We start from the raw sequence: 19,561 nt of genomic DNA on the forward strand, positions 1-19,561 counted from the left end.
CATGGATGCAGTGCATTCAGGCAGGGGGAACCGGAATGACAAGGCCCTGTCCAGCCTAGCATCCTGCTTCCAATAGTGCAGGCATAGGCAACCTTTGGCCCTCCAGATGTTTTGGCCTACAATTCCCATGATCCCTAGGTAACAGGACCAGTGGTCAGGGATGATGGGAATTGTAGTCCCAAACATCTGGAGGGCCGGAGTTTGCCTATGCCTGCAGTAGTGGTTGGCCAGTTACCTGTGATATGCTCATCACTTACGCAGTGGAATCTTGAAGTTCCTTTTAGCTAGCATGGCTAATGACTGTATGACATCCAATCTTCTGTAAATTCTTTACTTACTTCACCAAACCATTTTTTAAAAATAATATTTATTAAAGTTTCAAAAAAAAAATACAGAAATAAAGAAAAAGGAAAACAGAAAATACAAAATACAGAAAAAGTAAAAACAATTAAAAAGAAATCCATCTTTCCATGTCTTGTCTTTCATTTACTTGTTTCCTTGACCTCCTCACACCTCCCTTTTTTGTATTCTAGTTCAATTGATTATTTCAGCAAATCCTTTCCATTCTTATTTTTATCTTACTAATTTATCTTAATATATTGTAACTTTACATTCTAACCTGTTAACAATCCATTCTTCCTTAACCCTATATAACATTACTGCAAAAGCCACATTACATTATTCCAACATCCTTTTAGCATTCCTTAATTTTACAGTGTTTCTGTAGATAGTCTTTAAATTTCTTCCAATCTTCTTCTACTGACTCTTCTCCCTGGTCTCGGATTCTGCCAGTCATTTCCGCCAGTTCCATATAGTCCATCACCTTCATTTGCCTTCACCAAACCATTTTTAGGCATTGCAAATATAGGCCATAAAAACAACAACACCCATATATTAAATTTTAAAATATATACAAATAAGCAGCTATGTAAAAATATGTAGTAATGAGGATTTTCATTGGAGTTTTTCCCCACTAAAAAGTGCCATTCAGCACTCTTAAGAAATACTATTGATAAAAACTATTTTGTTAAAACCCTCTAAGATTTAGTCCACCCTTGCAGCAAAATAAAGTGGCAGGATCTTGAGGTGCTAGACTAGACTGGACTGCTTTTAGCCGCAGGTGGCATTATGGGCTTGGATGTCATTGTGGAATGCAGCAGGGCATAGATCATGTCTCATTGATATGCAACATATGTTCTTTCCAGAAGGTCTCAAATTTCAGCCATGCATCCCTGAACCGAACCCTTTCTACTCCCACTTCATGCTTCTGCATGTGTGGAGTGAGCCCAGAAGGGACCCATTTACTCTCACAGAATTGTAGAGTTGGCATGTGCCAGGAGGGTTATCTAGTCCAGCTCCCTGCAATGTAGGAACCTTTTGCTCACACCCTTGCCCCTGAGATTAAGAGGTCATGATTCAAACAGCTCCGGTGTTTGCAGGGCCGTCCTAAGCATATCTGGCGCCGTGGTGCAAAGATCTCTCCGGCATGCCCCCCCCCCGGGAACTCCAAAACAAGGGAGGGGGCAGTGGAGAATGTCCTCTGCCTCCCCCACCGCCCGGATCCCTGGCGTGGTGGTGACGATCAAGCAGGAAAACGTGCTGGCGGACATGCTCTCTTCCATCCTAAGCTTCTGTGGGGATTGCTCTCCTCCTGCGGAGGCTTGGGAAGGAAGCTGCACACCCGCCAGCCATATAGTTGGCGGGGCGCAACTGGCGGGCGTGCAGGGAAAGGGGAGGCTCCTGGCAAAGTCGCGCAGCTCCCCCACTCGCTAGGGCGCCCCTGAGAGGCCGGCGCCCTGGCGCAACGAACCACTAACACCAATGGGAAAGACAGCTCTGGGTGTTTGTCTAAAACTGTAAAATTTCTAGCGCCCTGCGGCAAATGGGAAAGGAAGTTTTGGGAGGAAAGCGCCCCTCTTCCTCCAGCTGCGCTCTCATAATTGCAGGGAGCCACCTGTGACAGGAGAAGCCTGCTTACAGCTTAGCATTCTGTTCCTTTCCACAGGTCTTCACTGGGATTTTTACGGCTGAAATGGTCTTCAAACTCATAGCTCTGGATCCCTATTACTACTTTCAGCAGGGCTGGAATATTTTTGACAGTATAATTGTCACGCTAAGCCTGATGGAACTAAGTCTTTCCAGCATGGGAAATGTGTCTGTGCTACGCTCCTTCAGACTGGTAAAGTATTACATCTGCTTGTCTGTCTGTCTGTCTGTCTGTCTGTCTGTCTGTCTCTGTCTTGCACACCCATTGCAACACCTTTTACCAGTTTTTAGAGGGAATTAGTTTAATCACACAACTCTTTCACCTGAAAACTGCAGCTCTGTCATGCATTATTTAAAAAATGACTTCTTGTTTCTCTTTTTCATAATAAGACCATTTGAAAGTAACAATTTTCAGACTAAAGGGTAACCTGCTATGGCTAAGCTGAAACAGCTTACTTTTGTTTGGTGTCTATGTTCATATATACTGCACCATGCCTTCCTTTGCACTTCTCCCAGGAGCATATTCATATTGCTTTGATGTGCTTATTCTCAGCACTATTTTTCCATTTTTCTACATGGCACTTGCAGTCTTTGCCCTCAGTTGTCCACACTGACATGTGACCCACTTGGCCTTGGTTGGTGACCCACATGGCTTTGCCGGTGTCACACAACACTGGTGTGATGATGTCTCAGAAGCTCAAAAAACAAGAACCTCCACAGCCGGACCTCGTTTGTGGGCAAATGATGCCGAGGTTTCTGAAGGCATAGAAGAAGATGGATAATAGCACTGAAAAGCAGCAGCAGCCATAGGGCAAGAGGGTGCTGAAATGTACCTAAAATGTACTTGGCAAGATTAATAATTTATTTGTCTGTTTGCTTTTTTCCAAAGCAAATATCAACACTACGGAGAATAATCGGGACAGTTAAGGAAGAGCCAGTAGCTTTTACTATTTGCTTTAAATATGCTGGGGGCACCAGAGGCAGGCCATGACATATAAGTAACTAAGATTTTGGGACCCTGTTAGTTTGCTGTGCTTCTTGGGTCCCTCTCTCTTGCCCAAACACATATATCCTCTTCTGTAACAGAAGATGCTCTAGGACAGGCATAGGCAAACTCCGGCCCTCCAGATGTTTGGGACTACAATTCCCATCATCCCCGACCACGGGTCCTGTTAGCTAGGGATGATGGGAATTGTGGTCCCAAACATCTGGAGGGCCGGAGTTTGCCTATACCTGCTCTAGGACTAATTGGGTAAGGGGAGGGGGCTGTTTTTACCTGTTCTATTCTACTCTCTAAAAACCTTCCATCACAACGAAATCAACCCAACTGGTGCAGCAAAAGTAGTCAGGCAGCCCATTGTATCCCTTTTGTGAAGTAACCCATTGGGTTCTCTGCTCTGTACTGGGTGTTAGGAACATCAGAAGCTGCCTTATTAGAGAATTAGAACATTGAGCCATATAGGTCAATATTGACTACATTAATTGGCAGCAACTCACCAGGGAATGATCTTTTGCAGGCAAAGTGAGCTGCAGCAAAAGTGTTTCAGCCTGGATCCCAACCCAGTGGGTTTCTAGTCGAATCTCCTTGTGTGGTTTGCCATTTTGAATGCATCCTCCTGTGTTTTTTCTTGTCCAGACGCAGAATTGTCTTGCGTGTTTGTTTATCTGCCAGCTCTCAGTTGTTGGGTTGTGTTTTTTTGGTTTACAGCTGAGGGTCTTCAAGCTCGCGAAGTCTTGGCCGACCTTAAACACCCTCATTAAAATCATTGGGAACTCGGTGGGTGCCCTGGGGAACCTCACTCTCGTCCTCGCCATCATCGTCTTCATTTTTGCCGTGGTTGGCATGCAGCTCTTTGGGGACCTGTACTACAAGCACGTCACGAGAATCAGCACCACGGATCGGTTGCCCCGCTGGCACATGAACGACTTCTTCCATTCCTTCCTCATCATCTTCCGCATCCTCTGTGGCGAATGGATCGAGACCATGTGGGACTGTATGAAAGTGGCCGGGCAGCCTCTGTGTCTTCTGGTCTTTTTACTGGTCATGGTGATTGGCAACCTGGTGGTAAGTATGACAAGGCATTTTCGTCTTTTAGAAAGAGTTTCTCCTCTGCCATGCCATGCCTCCCCACTCACAGCAGCCGCTGGTTTTCAGGGTCTCCAGGGCTCATGTTTAGGACATTATGGCTTTTGAGCCTGGAACCTAGGCTAGAAGGTGTCCTCCACATGCGTTATTGCAGACTCATTGTGTGTGTCGCAAGAAAACCTGTCGGAGAAGCTCACAAACGTGAACTCCTCCAGTCGACTGTGTGCAAAGTTGATCAGAACAAAACTCAGCCCTGCTCTTAGCCTGTCAGAAGCAAACAGATTGGAGTTGTGTTTGCAAAGACCCTTGGGTAGCCTCCGTTGCTGCTGCCTCCTTCCTTACCCTTCCACAGGGAACACACCTTAGGCGGGGAAAGGCAGAGGTGATAGCAGTGGACACAGAAAACGCTCTGTGCACCAGGACACCAAGACAGAACCCCTCAGGGGCCTCCTCAACACGCAGCACAGGAGCTTGTCTTGGCAGGAACTGGAAGACTACAGTCATCTTCTAACTTCAGAGGGTAGTAGTGCATCTCTTGTGTTGCCTTTTCATGTGGTGGTAAGGCAGGGAGTTGGGGGTCCATGGATCTCCTTTCGGGTACCATGGTTCAAAGGCTTGTGCTCTTGAATTGGTCACTCTGTGTTGTGTGCCCGAGACTGAGACATAGCATTCGCCTGTGTGTGTTATAGCTCCTGCTCTGGAGATTTTTGTAGTCTTCTGTAGTCTTTGCCCAAAACTTGGAATGCCAGCCTTCATACACACATGCAACCACGTGGAAACAGCTTCATTGGAATGGTATCTCATGCAGTCTCTCTGTGTGTTTGTGTTTGTGTTTGTGTGTGTGTGTGTGTGTGTGAGAGAGAGAGAGAGAGAGAGAGAGAGAGAGTGAGAGATGGGACCATGTGGGCTACCACCCAAGTTTCTCATGCAATTGTACCCATGCACATCGTTGCAGAATTCACACACTCACCTACCCCACAGCCATGTAGGGTAGCGCAAAAGAGAAGCAGCTCACATGTAATTGTATGTTTTTAGAAGGAGACCTTATAAACCTCTGTACTGGCACCTTCCAGATGTTGTTGGAATTCAACTCCCATCAGCCCCTGCCAGCATGGCCAGTGGCCAGGGATAATGGGAGTTGTAGTCCAAAAACTTGGAAGGCACCCAAATGGCAATCCTTGCTTACCCGGCCTTTAAATGTATTGAGATCTATAAGCTGGTTGTGTTTCTACAAAGCTCTCCTACTACCTAGCCAGGCCTCAGTAGAATACTTCCAGTATAAAATAACTTCATATTGGCTTGAATTTAAAATATGGGTGATCATCTAGGTGTTAACATTTGTAGCTGGAAAAGCATGTCAGCGATTCCTAAGCCTTTGGCATTAACTCATACTTCCTGAAATGCATTCTGGCACATTGCAGTACTGTGGCGAGGCTGCCAGTTTCCCATCAGGTTGTGTTAGTCATCCCTGCGGAATTGAATATCTTGACCACGGCCACCAAATTAGGGTCTGCATAGCTCTCTTTAGCGCCGTTATGATGCACAACTGTAATCTCGTTGCATTTGGAGTGTCATTGACAAATGCCGTCAAGGGTCTGATAGAATCAGGGAATGGGTGGGTTGAGCCCCACACACTCGCGCCGAAACGGTTTCGGGACTATCCACCCTTGCATAATGATGTTTACAGTTAGATCTTGCAAAATGGCTCGGCGCATTTCAGATGGAAATGAAGGTCACGGGGTTAATACAGCAAACTGTGGCTTGGCAAGTTATTAAGGAACGATGGAGTGTCTCGTTAACGGCACTCTGTCAGGAGTCCCGGCGATTGCCAACAAAATGTAATTGTACCCTTGTTGCATCATGTGAGGTGACACCAAGGGACCATGTGATGCCACCTGTCACTCAGAGGGGAGTTTTGTGGTGTGATTTTGAAAATTCTTAACATGCTTGCTTGGCAGTACAAATCTTGCTGCCAAGAGGGAGGGAGAGAAATACATTAGGAGCTCTGACCTCTAAACAGCTATGCTGAAATTTCGACCCTGAGATGCAGGGCTTGTGACCGCATTGCTCACTTTAGTTCTGAACAAGACAGTAGATGAATCAGGTCACCTGATACATTTATCACGAGAGAGAGAGAGCCTGGAATTTTCTGTGCCACACGGTTTCATACTTTACTGGAAGGTCAGATCCTGAAGGCATCCCAGCCAAGAGTCCAAGAGTGCCCCTTCAGAAAAGCCACACATTCAGAAAAGCAGTCAGCTATCCATGTTATCTGGTGATATCATCAGAATAAAAGATCTGGATGCTGTGTCAGTGTGTGGTCCCAGGGGTCTTGAGCCAAGGACTTCAGAAATAAAGCCCAGGCACTGTTGTCATGGCACGAAAGGGAGCTGCCAGCCTGGTCTCCACTATTCATCAGGACTGTTGATGACCAAGAGGTGGTATTGCTGGCGTCAGCTCAGCAGGTGTCAGGTGACGCAGTGGACCAATAGGGTTCCATCTTGTCTTATAACCCTGCTGATCTTAGTTCTTCAGTCTTCTCGTTCACCATCTATCTCTGGGCCTGTTTCATCACCACCCTGCTTTCCAGACAGATCACCACCTCCGTCTCCTGAAATATGGAGCAAGCATTTCCAGGCCTCTTAAAGGCGCAACATGTTTTTAGTTTGTGATGGCTGAATGGTACTCTGCTTCATAAGCTCAAGAGTTCAGAGATGTCGAGGGCTGAGCATCTGGCTAAGATGAGCACAAGAAATAGAAGAACAAGCCTGGGAAAGCGTAGATTAGCTGGACTTGCCAGGCACTTTTTAGCTCAGAGAGCTATAGAGGACAGTACAACCATTTATGGGGAAAGTGATTTGTAAAGTAGCAGGCCTCAGTCTTAAATCTGAGAGATGGGTTTCCTCCTCTGCCTAAATCGCCATATGGGTTCATTAGTGCTAGTGGGACAGGGGCACCCATAGACCCTGATTTAAATGCTGGGAGCCACTCCAAACCATTTCTTTTAGATGAGGGATAAGGACCATTCACTTGTGTGTGTGCATGCGTGCACACACACACACTCCAGGTTAGGAAGCTTGTGGAATGCGTTCAGAATTCTAGATTGTGCTCATGGCATATAAATTGGACAACTTACTGGTCATTTGCAGAGAGCTGCCACCACAAGCAGACATGAAAGGAAAACAGGGAACAACAGTTCAGGGAGATCTGGAACACAATGCAACAAATCTCTCAGCAAATCCAGTGGAGGAAGGACTCAGTGGAGGTTGATTCTTTAGGGCGAACGAAGTAGTGCCCAACCAACTTCAGTCTGTCCTCAGCCAGCCCCCTACCTGCCTACCATCTTACTTGCAACCAGTTTAGGAGGCTGTCCTGTATAGCAGCTCCTCCTCCTTAATCTCTGTACAACTCTGTAGGGAGGAAGATGGGGACAAAGCTAGAATTTGTTGACTCTGCCTGTCACTGGTTCTGGTGCCTCCTGTTCTTGGTTTTCCTGGCTTCTGCCCTGTCAGTGCCCAGTGGCACTGGACAACAGTACGTCCTTTTCTCTCCCTGCAGCAGCCTGACGAAACGCCTGCTGTCAGGTGGCAGCTGAGGAAGGAAAGGCCCAGTAGAATTGGTCTTTTAGCAGAACTGATAGAGTGGTCTGGCCTGCTTACCCTCTGCTGAAGCCTGACAAAATTCCTGCTGGCAGGTGACAGTTAATGTGAAAATAACCAAGAGTCCAGCAGTTACATTTTTTACATTTCTTGTAGTTAAGAGACACTATTTTATCAGGGGCTAGGAGATGCTTCTAAAATTCTCCGCATTGGAATTTCTACCCTGATATTGGGATTAGGTTAGCTGGTCTTCTTTTTTCAGGGGAAGCAATGCACTCCAAGGTTCCAGTTTTAATTTCTGAATTTCATACACACAACTGTGCATAAGCAGTTTGCTGAAGCTTTCAGTTCATTCATGTCTCCTTCCATGTCTCTTCTCATGCCCCCTACTTTATTGGGGTGCCTGTGCACCATGATAACTCCGCAAACAACAACAACGAACTCCTCTAAATAAGGTTGCTGTACTTGCGACTGCATTAAGATTCTTGTTGTGCTGTGTTTTATGAATGCCCAGGAGCGGACGTACACATAAATAGGGCACAAAAAGAATTCTGATGGAGTCATGTGTACAGCTCACTGATTATGTGATCCTACTTCCCTAGACCTACGTGGGCCCAGAAAGGATGTTATCCAAACTCAGCAAATACTGTAAAGAGGAGCAATTAACCACAAACTGTTTGAAAACCAAAGTGCTGGTCTTTGGAAAGAAGCCTCTCAAATTTCACTAGTCAGTAGATAAATCATGCAATTGATCAATGTCAGGTCTTCAAATACCTCACGGTATTTTTCAGTGAGGCCCTTTCTTGGAAGGTTCATACAGAGAAAACTAAAACTTTCACCACGCTAAGGCTGAAATTCTTCACACAGTGAACTAGAAATAAGTCCCTTTTAATTTGACAGGATTTACTTATTGTTGTTGTTCTTCTTTCTTCTTCATCATCTTCTTCTTCTTCCTATTATTATTATTATTATTATTATTATTATTATTATTATTATTATTATATTTATACTCTGCCTTTTCCCTGCCAGGGACTCAAGGCCACTTACATATAAAATAAGAATAGCTATAGACACAGAAGAAAATAATAATTAAAACATTAATAGAATATTCACACGCGTAGTAGTAGTAGTAGTAGTAATAATTAGGGAGTGTCCAGATGTTGCGCGGACCCCCCTGGTTGAAATTATCCATTTGTCCCTTGACACGGGGACATTCCCAGGGGAACTGAAGGAAGCAGTGGTGTGTCCACTCTTAAAAAAAACTTCATTAGATCCCTTAGACCTATCCAATTACCGCCCAGTTTCAAATCTTCCATACCTGGGTAAAGTAATTGAGAGAGCGGTTGCTGAACAGCTTGGTAGGTTTCTGGAGGAAACATCGGCATTAGATCCATTTCAGTCCGGTTTCCGTCCTGGTTTTGGGATGGAGACGGCTCTGGTTGCCCTAACAGATGATCTCCGTAGACAACTGGATCGAGGCGGGTCAGGACTGCTGATCCTTTTAGATTTGTCAGCAGCCTTTGACATGGTCGATCATGATCTTCTGGACCACCGACTCGCAGACATGGGGATACAGGGCATAGCCCGTAACTGGTTGTGCTCTTTTATCTCTGGTCGGGGACAGAGGGTGGCACTAGGGAGGGAAATGTCGTCGCGCCACTCCTTGGTGTGTGGAGTGCCGCAGGGCGCAATTCTCTCCCCGATGCTTTTTAACATCTTTATGCGCCCCCTTGCCCAGATTATCCGGAGCTTTGGGCTGGGCTGTCACCAATATGCTGATGACACTCAGCTCTATCTGCTGATGGATGGCCACACCGGCTCGGCCCCAAACACATTGACCAGATGCTTGGAAGCTGTGGCTGGATGGTTTCGTGGGAGCCGATTGAAACTAAATCCTTCGAAGACAGAAGTCCTATGGCTAGGTCGGGATGGCATGGGGATGAGGGACCAACTCCCTTCTCTTGCGGGGGCCCAATTAGTGCCATTGCCTTCCGTTAAGAGTTTGGGTGTAATCCTTGACGCCTCCCTTTCCATGGAGGCACAAGTTACAGCAACAGCCAAGGCGACATTTTTCCACCTTCGCCGCATCAAGCAGTTGGTCCCTTACCTTTCCCGCCCCGACCTGGCCACAGTGATCCATGCGACGGTCACCTCCAGGCTTGACTACTGTAATTCGCTCTATGCGGGGCTGCCCTTGAAGCTGTCCCAGAAACTCCAGCGGGTACAGAATGCTGCAGCGAGGCTCCTCACGGGGTCTCTGCCATGGGAGCATATTCACCCAGTGCTTTTCAAGCTGCACTGGCTCCTGGTGGAGTACAGGGTCAGATTTAAGGTGCTGCTTTTGACCTTTAAAGCCCTTCACGGCCTAGGACCCTCGTACCTACGGGACCGCCTCTCCCGGTATGCCCCACGGAGAGCCTCAAGGTCCATAAATAACAACACCCTAGTGGTCCCAGGCCCTAAGGAAGTTAGATTAGCCTCAACCAGAGCCAGAGCCTTTTCAACTCTGGCTCCGGCCTGGTGGAACGCTCTGCCTCATGAGACCAGGGCCCTGCAGGATCTGATTTCTTTCCGCAGGGCCTGTAAGACAGAGTTGTTCCGCCTGGCCTTTGGCTTGGAGCCAATTTGATTCCCTCCCTCTCTTTTTTTTCTTTCTTTTCCTTCTCCTCCTGCGATGAGGCTACATTTTAATATTTTAATGTTCCATTATTTTAATGTTGTATTTTATTTTTGTTTTTAAGTTGTAATCATTCATCTTGTTTTTATTATTGCTTGTAAGCCGCTCTGAGCCCGGCCTTGGCTATGGAGGGCGGGGTATAAATAAAAATATTATTATTATTATTATTATTAATAATAATAATAATACTATATTTCTACCATACCCAACTGGCTGCGTTTCCCCACTCTGGGCAGCTTTCAACAGAACATTAAAACCAGAATAAAATTTCAAACATTAAAAACTTTCTATTTAAATTACAATAACTGTTTCTAAATTTGCACCGACACATACTACTACTACTACTACTACTAATAATAATAATAATTTATTTATACCCCGCCCATCTGGCTGGGTTTCCCCAGCCACTCTGGGCAGCTTCCAACAAAACACTAAAATACAATAACCTATTAAACATTAAAAGCTTCCCTAAACAGGGCTGCCTTCAGATGTCTTCTAAAAGTCAACAAGAACCAAAACAGCATGGACCAGCCCCCTCATTAAAAGCAGCCATTTCCCAAACCCTTTTGGAACAGGAAAGTATTCACCTGCTGGCAGAAGGACAAGTCTAGATTCTCTAGGAAGGGAGTTTTAAAGTCTGGGAGCAACAACCGAGAAGGTACCACCTCAATAAGAAAACATCTGTCTCTACTGGAAACACTGGGTTCCTCTGGAATTTTTATCCCTTATAGGACTTCCGTCTCCAAGGAAAATGAGAGAAGCCCACGTAATCATCTTGCAAGGATGCTAACCTATTCCAGTTCTGAAAATGTGTCACTGTCATGCGTTGTATTGTCATTAATGTACTGGCGGGAAGATGATAAGGTCTGCTGTGAAATAAAAATGTTGGCGAATATTCGAGGAGATTCATGCTTGCGGCTGTTGAGAGGTTGTGGGGTTGTTGTTGTTGTAACCAAAAAGCTTCCAGTTAAATTTTGTAAAATACATAGCGGAGAGGCGGCAGCTCATTGGTAGAGCATCTGGCTTGCATGTAGAAGATTCCTGGTTCAGTCCCTGGCATCTCCAGGTAGGGCTGGCCAAGACTTCCTGTCTGAAACCCTGGGCAGCCACTTCCTGTCAGTGTAGACAGTACTGGGCTAGACAAACCAGCAGTCTGACTCAGTAGAAAACAGTTTCCTATATCCCATCTAGACATGTAGGCAAGGCTTTTCAGGAAGACAATATGATTACTGTCAGGGAACTGCCATCAGTGCCGGAGGGAGAGAGCAAAATCCAGAGGGATTCCAGAGAGCGTCCCGGGATTGGGAGAGGGAGCCCATCTGCTGGGGAAGAGAATCAGCGTAGCACCAGTGGAGAAGGGGGGCAGATGGGGGAAGCGGCGAGGCGGTCCCATGACTCCTTGCCGGGGACCAGCGGGGAGAGTAGAGGTCCTCCACTGCCCATGCCCTCCTTGCGCAGAAGGCTTTCGTGCAGAGAGAGTAGGAGGAGACTAAGCGTCAAAGAGCTTCTTTGCTGGAAGAAGTTTAAGAAACGCCCACTGACGGATTCTGCCAGCAATTGAGACAGCCACAGGTGAGTGGCTGTCCGGACAGAAAAGGTTCACTCAGGCAACCCAGCCAGGTGTTTGCACCGGCTTACGCACGAGCAACCCCTAGAACCGTTACAATTACCATCCAAGCTGATGCTAGCATCTAAATATAAATATTTTCCCCACAGGAAGCAAGCCTTATGCAAACAACAACAACTTTGAAATACTAATTTCCTTATAATTTGGAGAGAGGGGCGAAAGCAAAAGCTGCAGTTTTTAAACATTGTATTTCTGCTAACCGGTTTCCCCAAAGTGGATGTTATTCCTTAATCAACAATATCCTCTGGCTTCTAAATATTTATCAGACACAAAGTAGTTAAGAGTGTATTTATTCAAGAGATCAGGAGCATTTTATTTTTTTAACAAGCACAGTTAACTACGAGAGGGATTAGCTGTTGAAAGCAGGAAGTTCTTTCACCCTCGGATAAATAAAACATCTGAACTCCGCAGTGTTATAACCCAGGAAAAAAAATCAAAATTATTCCAAGGATGAGAATGCACATCAGCTGCTGTGGTATCCCAAAATCCCATGGGAGTTCAAGATTAGAATGGGGTAGTCGGTGCAGCCTCTGCCTTCTTCAGAATCTCACCCTAAACACACACACATAGGGAGATGTTTGTAGTCCTCATGATAACAGATATATTCTGGAAAGCATATAGGCAATGGCCTGCTGAAATTTCAAGGCTGCAAAGGTGGCTGAATAAGATTTTTGGTGGTTGTAGGTGAAGCTTCAGCATCCTTGCCCCTCCTATTGCTTGCAAAACCACAATTTTGTTGTTGTTGTTCAGTTGTTTACTCGTGTCCGACTCTTCGTGACCCCATGGACCAGAGCACGCCAGGCACTCCTGTCTTCCACTGCCTCCTGCAGTTTGGTCAAACTCATGCTGGTAGCTTCGAGAACACTGTCCAACCATCTCATCCTCTGTCGTCCCCTTCTCCTTGTGCCCTCCATCTTTCCCAACATCAGGGTCTTTTCCAGGGAGTCTTCTCTTCTCATGAGGTGGTCAAAGTATTGGAGTCTCAGCTTCATGATCTGTCCTTCCAGTGAGCACTCAGGGCTAATTTCCTTCAGAATGGAGAGGTTTGATCTTCTTGCAGTCCATGGGACTCTCAAGAGTCTCCTCCAGCACCAGAATTCAAAAGCATCCATTCTTCGGTGATCAGCCTTCTTTATGATCCAGCTCTCACTTCCATACATCACTACTGGGAAAACCATGGCTTGAACTATACGGACCTTTGTTGGCAAGGTGATGTCTCTGCTTTTTAAGATGCTGTCTAGGTTTGCCATCGCCTTTCTCCCAAGGAGCAGGCGTCTTTTAATTTATATTATGTAAAATAGCAAAGATGAATCAGTTATGCGAAGTATGCAGTGTAGTTTACACTGGTCTCATAATTCAGATATTAAATTGCAGGCCAAGATGTGTCTTCCTTCTGGTGCTGGACATGCACATTTCAGTTCATAATTGAGAAACGCTGAAGTACAATGTTTGGGAAATCTTTATTCCTCACCCTCCACCATGTGTCGGGTTGCTACCTGGGTCGCCCTGACCCCCATTAAAGTTTAGAGAGTGAAAGTACACGGTCTCCTTTCTGTTCTTCTATCGCAGGGCTGTAATTGCTTGACCTTGTTACACTCTTTTCAAAATACAGTATTAATCGCTTGCTTCCGGGGCAAAAGCTGCACCAGCATTTGACCCGTGTGGATTCTGCTCTTGAGTCTTGACTGCATATTCCTCCGGTGCCTGTGAACAATATTCTGTGTTATGTGAAAGGGGGAATGGCAAAGGCTTTGTAAACGAAGGGCTTCCCTTCTATTCCAAATACATTGCCCCAAGGGGTTAACCTTGATATGAGGACTGCTAATTCTAGGGTGACAAGATGCAAAAGAAGATAGAGGCTCCTGGGCCTTTGAAAGCTGTGCGGAACATGTCCTGAAATGGAGCACAGCAATTTTCCCCTATAAAATTGAGCAGTAACCACTCATTTATATGGGAGAACGTAAATGAGTACATCAGGGATATTTGGGGGTAAGGGCCAACAAACCTCCCCTCTAGCAGCCTGCTACACATTGAGACTCAATCCTGATTTGATCTGCATGGACCCATGCGATATCTTGTTTCTCTTGGTCACGCTAGAGCATGACGAGATGTTAGGAAGGTAAGGGGGGGCTTTTTCCTTTTTAGACAGACAAGACAGAATTAGAGCAGAAATGTAGTTTTTTGCAAACGTGTATAATTTGCAGGTGAATTATATCTATTTATAGAAAGGATTTTAGCTGTCCCTTTACCTACTGTGACTAAGGGCTTGTCCACACTTCCGCTCGTCCCTTAGAAAGCACAGGTCCGAACGGTTTCCCCCTTGCCCTGCGCCTTTCCCAGGGAAACCCCACTAAGTGGGAGCAAATGGCAATTTGTGGAAAACCCAATTGCTGTTTGCTCTGATTGAGTGCTAAAGAGTGGTTTTCTGTGCAGGGAAGCAGTGAGATGAGGATGTGCAGATAAATTCTAGGAGCAATTGCTATGTTCATGGCTGTAACCAGTCCCCCTTTTAAAGCCATCAAAGCCAGTGGTCATTGCCAAAGCTTGTGGCCATGAGTCCCATACATTAAGCATGCACTGGGTGAAGAAGAAGAAGAAGAAGAAGAAGAAGAAGAAGAAGAAGAAGAAGAAGAGGAGTTTGGATTTGATATCCCGCCTTTCACTCCCCTTCAGGAGTCTCAAAGCGGCTAACAATCTCCTTTCCCTTCCTCCCCCACAACAAACACTCTGTGAGGTGAGTGGGGCTGAGAGACTTCAAGGAAGTGTGACTGGCCCAAGGTCACCCAGCAGCTGCATGTGGAGGAGCGGAGACACGAACCCGGTTCACCAGATTACATGACTACCGCTCTTAACCACTACACCACACTGGCTCTAGTAATCCTCTTTCCACAAAGTTTGCACGGTCAAACTTATCTTTACTTTCTTAAGGACTAGAGGCTTGTTTAGATTTTTAGAATGAAAAGCACAGGTTCTTGTGATGCTGAATATTGGGCCCCAGTTCCAGTGCTTCAGCTTATCCCGGCATGATTGCAGAACAACACACACACACACAGCCATAGCTCTAGGAAAGCGCCTTAGAAAGAAAGTTGGGAAGCAGCCAGGAAGCCCAAGGCAACGTCTGAGATAAGGAGAGAAAAGTCGGAGTATATTACATCACCTTGGACACCTCATTAAGCAAAGTGAATTCATCTCCAGACACATCCTGCTTAGCCAAGGAGAGGAAGCTCTAGCAGATGAATAAGCACATTCTGGGACACAAGAGAGCACAAGAGACTCAAAACAATTGTCATCCCATTTGTAAGCTTGTTTGCTTCTGTTCTGCTTGCGAAGATGCTAGCTAGTGCTGTGTTAAGGTTCGGTTTTAAAGCTCCCCATCCCCAGTTCCTTCCAAATTCCTTTTTTTAGAAAAAAGAATGTTTTAGAGAGAGTCAGTGGTTTTGTAAGTTGCACTTAGACCATGGAGATCTCGATTTCAATTCCCCCCAGTCAGCTGAAAGCATACCTTATCCTTTGACCGCTAATTGCCTCTCAACTTTACCTGCCTCACACAGTTGTTATGAAGATAAAATGTGGGGTGGGATGTACATTGCCCTGCGGGAATAGGCCTAAGAGATGATGAAACAACTTTACAAAGCAATCTACAAAATTTAACAGTGCATAGAGTTTAGTAGGTTGAAAGTGGGCAGGATGGGGGTTAGTAGCAAATTGCCCACCAAATGGCAGGACTGTGTGTTGTAGCAGCTGAGTTTTAAAGATGGGCTACAGCAGAGCTTGAGTTGCTATTTCTTCTTATCTGCTGACACCTTTTGCTTGCTTTCTTCCATTTTGTAGTTGCGTCCTCTAGGGTTGTCCCTCTTTTTGTGACAGGGTTCCTGTGCCTTTAAAAAGGTGTGCAACTGGGACTATAGCTTGACAGTTCCAATTTTCCCTATCACTGTATCTGTATTCTTTGAAATGTCACAGTTGGATGGATCCATAGGCTGCTGCCGCCACACCAGCCCACAACTCTGCATTGAAAGATCATTTTCTGTGCTGCTTTTTTTGAGGAAGAGGGAGTATTCTTCTTCCCAGGTGAAAGGCCACAGGTGCTCCATGACTATTATCTCCCCTTCCCTCAACTTTCTGGTGGTCTGTCTTCTGATTGTGTCAAGTAAAGAGATTCAGGATGAGGGATAACATTATTTTAGAAAGCTGCCACAGCAATTTACAAACCTTTTCGGAAGCCTTACTTCGTTTTTACAACAGCAGTATTAAGCAGGCTACTACAGTTAAAAGTATAAGGGACGCGGGTGGCACTGTGGGTTAAACCACAGAGCCTAGGACTTGCCGATCAGAAGGTCGGCAGTTTGAATCCCCGCAACGGGGTGAGCTCCCGTTGCTCAGTCGTCCCTGCTCCTGCCAACCTAGCAGTTCAAAAGCACGTCAAAGTGCAAGTAGATAAATAGGTACCACTCCGGTGGGAAGGTAAACGGTGTTTCTGTGCACTGCTCTGGTTTGCCAGAAGCGGCTTAGTCATGCTGGCCACATGACTCGGAAGCTGTACGCCAGCTCCCTCGGCCAATAAACGAGATGAGCGCCGCAACCCCAGAGTCGGTCACGACTGGACCTAATGGTCAGGGGTCCCTTTACCTTTACCTTTACAGTTAAAAGTATACAGTGGTACCTCAGGTTACAGACACTTCAGGTTACAGACACTTCAGGTTACAGACAATTCAGGTTACAGACTCCGCTAACCCAGAAATAGTACCTCAGGTTAAGAACTTTGCTTCAGGATGAGAATGAAATCGATGGCAGCGACGCAGCAGCAGCGGGAGGCCCCATTAGCTAAAGTGGTACCTCAGGTTAAGAACAGTTTCCGGTTAAGAACGGACCTCCGAAACGAATTAAGTTCTTAACCTGAGGTACCACTGTAATGAACTGGGTTGAGGAACTGAAGCTGAGGGAGATGGCTGCCCTTGAATTCTCAGAGAATGCTTTCAAATAGTTGTGGATGCATTAAATTTATCGTGAAGGATTTTTGCAGCTCAGGGTGGATAGGGGAGTCTGTTCCTCCGAAAGCATCCAATTCCAAAGTATCCTTGCTCTCTTTCTGTACCCAGGAAGATCTTAACGTTGAAGGGTCTTTTCATCAAGTGAGACCCTCTGCGCATTCTGAGGTGCCACAGTTCTGCAAGAGGACTGTATCAATTGATTTCTGTGTCTAGAACAGCTTTGCAGCAGAGGAAAGATACAAACCCGAGACCTTATATGTCGGAGCACAACTTTCTATCCACAGGATCACACTGGCACCAATCTATTTCTTGTCAGTACGAATGACATCAAATTAGAACAGCCGTAAAGCCCAACTGGGAGAAAGTGAAGGGGAAAGTTTCTGAAAACCAGATGGATACAAAATTAAAAGCGAGCCCTTTCCTCTCGCCTTTCATTCTCAAGGAATTCCCAAGTTGAATGTGTTTAATTAGAAAGAAAAGAAAAAATCCTCGCTGTGGCTGGCATTCTTATTTAGATTTATTTATTTCCAGGTGAAATAAAATCTGTTTCAGTTGTAATGTAATAAAAATGCTTTCCATTTATTTGCTTGCTGAATTTTGGCATATATATTGCCTCAGGAATATGTACAACAGGCATGTATGATGCAGCTGGCAGGGGCTGATAGGACTTGTAAGGTAAAGTAAAGGTAAAGGGACCCCTGACCATTAGGTCCAGTCATGGCCGACTCTGGGGTTGCGGCGCTCATCTCGCTTTATTGGCCGAGGGAGCTGGCGTACAGCTTCCGGGTCATGTTGCCGGAATGACTAAGCTGCTTCTGGCGAACCAGAGCAGCGCACAGAAACGCCGTTTACCTCCCCGCCAGAGCGGTACCTATTTATCTACTTGCACTTTGACGTGCTTTTGAACTGCTAGGTGGGCAGGAGCAGGGACCGAGCAACAGGAGCTCACCCCGTTGTGGGGATCCGAACCGCCGACCTTCTGATCAGCAAGTCCTAGGCTCTGTGGTTTAACCCACAGCGCCACCCGCGTCCCTTGATAGGACTTGTAGTTCAAGACATCTGGAGGGTGTCCAGTTGGGGAAGGCTGTTCTAACTGCTATGGGACATTGGTTGTGGATCGAAGAACAGTGACCCAAGTAGCATATCCACTACTATTTCTGTGTTGCTTTATAAAACGCTTTGTACAAACTTATACTCCATAAGTTTATACTTCGTAAGAATCAAGTGGAAAAGCTCTTTTCTAGATTGTGCCACAAACAAGGGAGGACTACATGTTTGAAGGTTTCTCCTCTTTGGGGGGTTCTTGCTGGCATCCATCTGTCTCAAGAGACAATGGAGGAGCCTCAGGGGGTGAAGTCAAACCACTGTCTCTGCTGCACTAAGGTGACCTCCCTGAGCAGTGTGTATGGAGGTCCTGGGCTGCCCAAACAACAAGACCTCCCTCTAGGCTTTGCCAATGTGGTCCAAGGTAAAGCAGAGCAATATGTTTGGCACCAGCTTGGCTGCAGGAAGGAGGTGTAGAAGGTACCATCCAACCATCTTTGAAACTTTGCTTCCGGATTTGTGTATGGTTTAATCCTTGGCCTTTTCTTCTCCCAAAGATGTCCTGCAAGGGTCAAAGTTTTCCTTCTCCTACATGGACTCCCATCCCAGATTAATGAACCCCATCAGCCCTTTTACTTCCCAGTACAGCATGCGCAGAAACCGCCTTCTTGACCACTGGATCCACTACAGTGGTACCTCGGGTTACATACGCTTCAGGTTACAGACGCTTCAGGTTACAGACTCCGCTAACCCAGAAATAGTACCTCAGGTTAAGGACTTTGCTTCAGGATGAGAACAGAAATTGTGCTCCAGTGGCGCAGCGGCAGCGGGAGGCCCCATTAGCTAAAGTGGTGCTTCAGGTTAAGAACAGTTTCAGGTTAAGAACAGACCTCCGGAATGAATTAAATACTTAACCTGAGGTACCACTGTATTGGTCTCATCTGCTCAATCTGCCAGAGCTTGTCTTCACATGCAGAGGAAGTCCCTAACTCACCGAGGGTTTGAGACCCATTGGCTACCTCACCTGGTTTCGCGGCCCATTGAAACCATTCCAGGGATGTGGTTGCTGTCACATGCTGACAATTTGACTTGCACATGTAATTCAGAAGCCCACCAGGCTGCCTATTGACCATTAGCCGTCCTGATCATGAAGTCTACGCTTGCTCGCTTCCCGTTCTTTGAGGTCATATCAATGTTTCATTGTTTTGACTTCAGTTCTGAAAAGTTGTACAGCCACGGTGCTCATTTAGATTCAAGTCTTGGCCTTTTGCTTCTGTCCCCGGTTTCGTAGCCTAACCCCACGTTCGTCATTTCCAAAATAGGCAGGGGAAAACCTTGCTTTGGAATCCAGAGGTTCTCTGAAGTGGAGGACCGAGAGAGCCATCTCCTTATTGGGGCTGGAGATGGCTCTGGTCCATGCTTCTCTGCATTTATAAAATGTTTACAAAGTGAAGGAATTTGTTATTGATTTCCAAATAGCATTATGAGAAAGAGGACACTATGTTCTGGAGGTAACACAGCGTGAACCAAAGCAGTGGGGTTTAATGTTAG

General features: G+C 46.0%; 2 protein-coding genes across 9 annotated transcripts in view; both read left to right on the plus strand.

Annotated features, from left to right (window-relative positions):
* LOC310827694 (uncharacterized protein) overlaps positions 1 to 19,561 on the plus strand; it is a 940,809-nt gene that overhangs the window by 629,268 nt on the left and 291,980 nt on the right. The window lies entirely within an intron of this gene.
* Positions 1 to 19,561, plus strand: part of LOC310827663 (sodium channel protein type 5 subunit alpha-like) — a 307,589-nt gene that overhangs the window by 179,396 nt on the left and 108,632 nt on the right. For all 8 annotated transcript variants that reach the window (XM_083703903.1, XM_083703902.1, XM_083703904.1 and 5 more), the window contains 2 exons: positions 2,006 to 2,179; positions 3,695 to 4,051. In XM_083703903.1, coding sequence (XP_083560029.1) covers positions 2,006 to 2,179; positions 3,695 to 4,051 — 531 coding nt within the window. The remainder of the gene's footprint in view (positions 1 to 2,005; positions 2,180 to 3,694; positions 4,052 to 19,561) is intronic.

This window comes from Podarcis gaigeae (assembly GCF_964106915.1).
Source record: "Podarcis gaigeae genome assembly, chromosome: 12".
NCBI lineage: Eukaryota > Metazoa > Chordata > Lepidosauria > Squamata > Lacertidae > Podarcis > Podarcis gaigeae.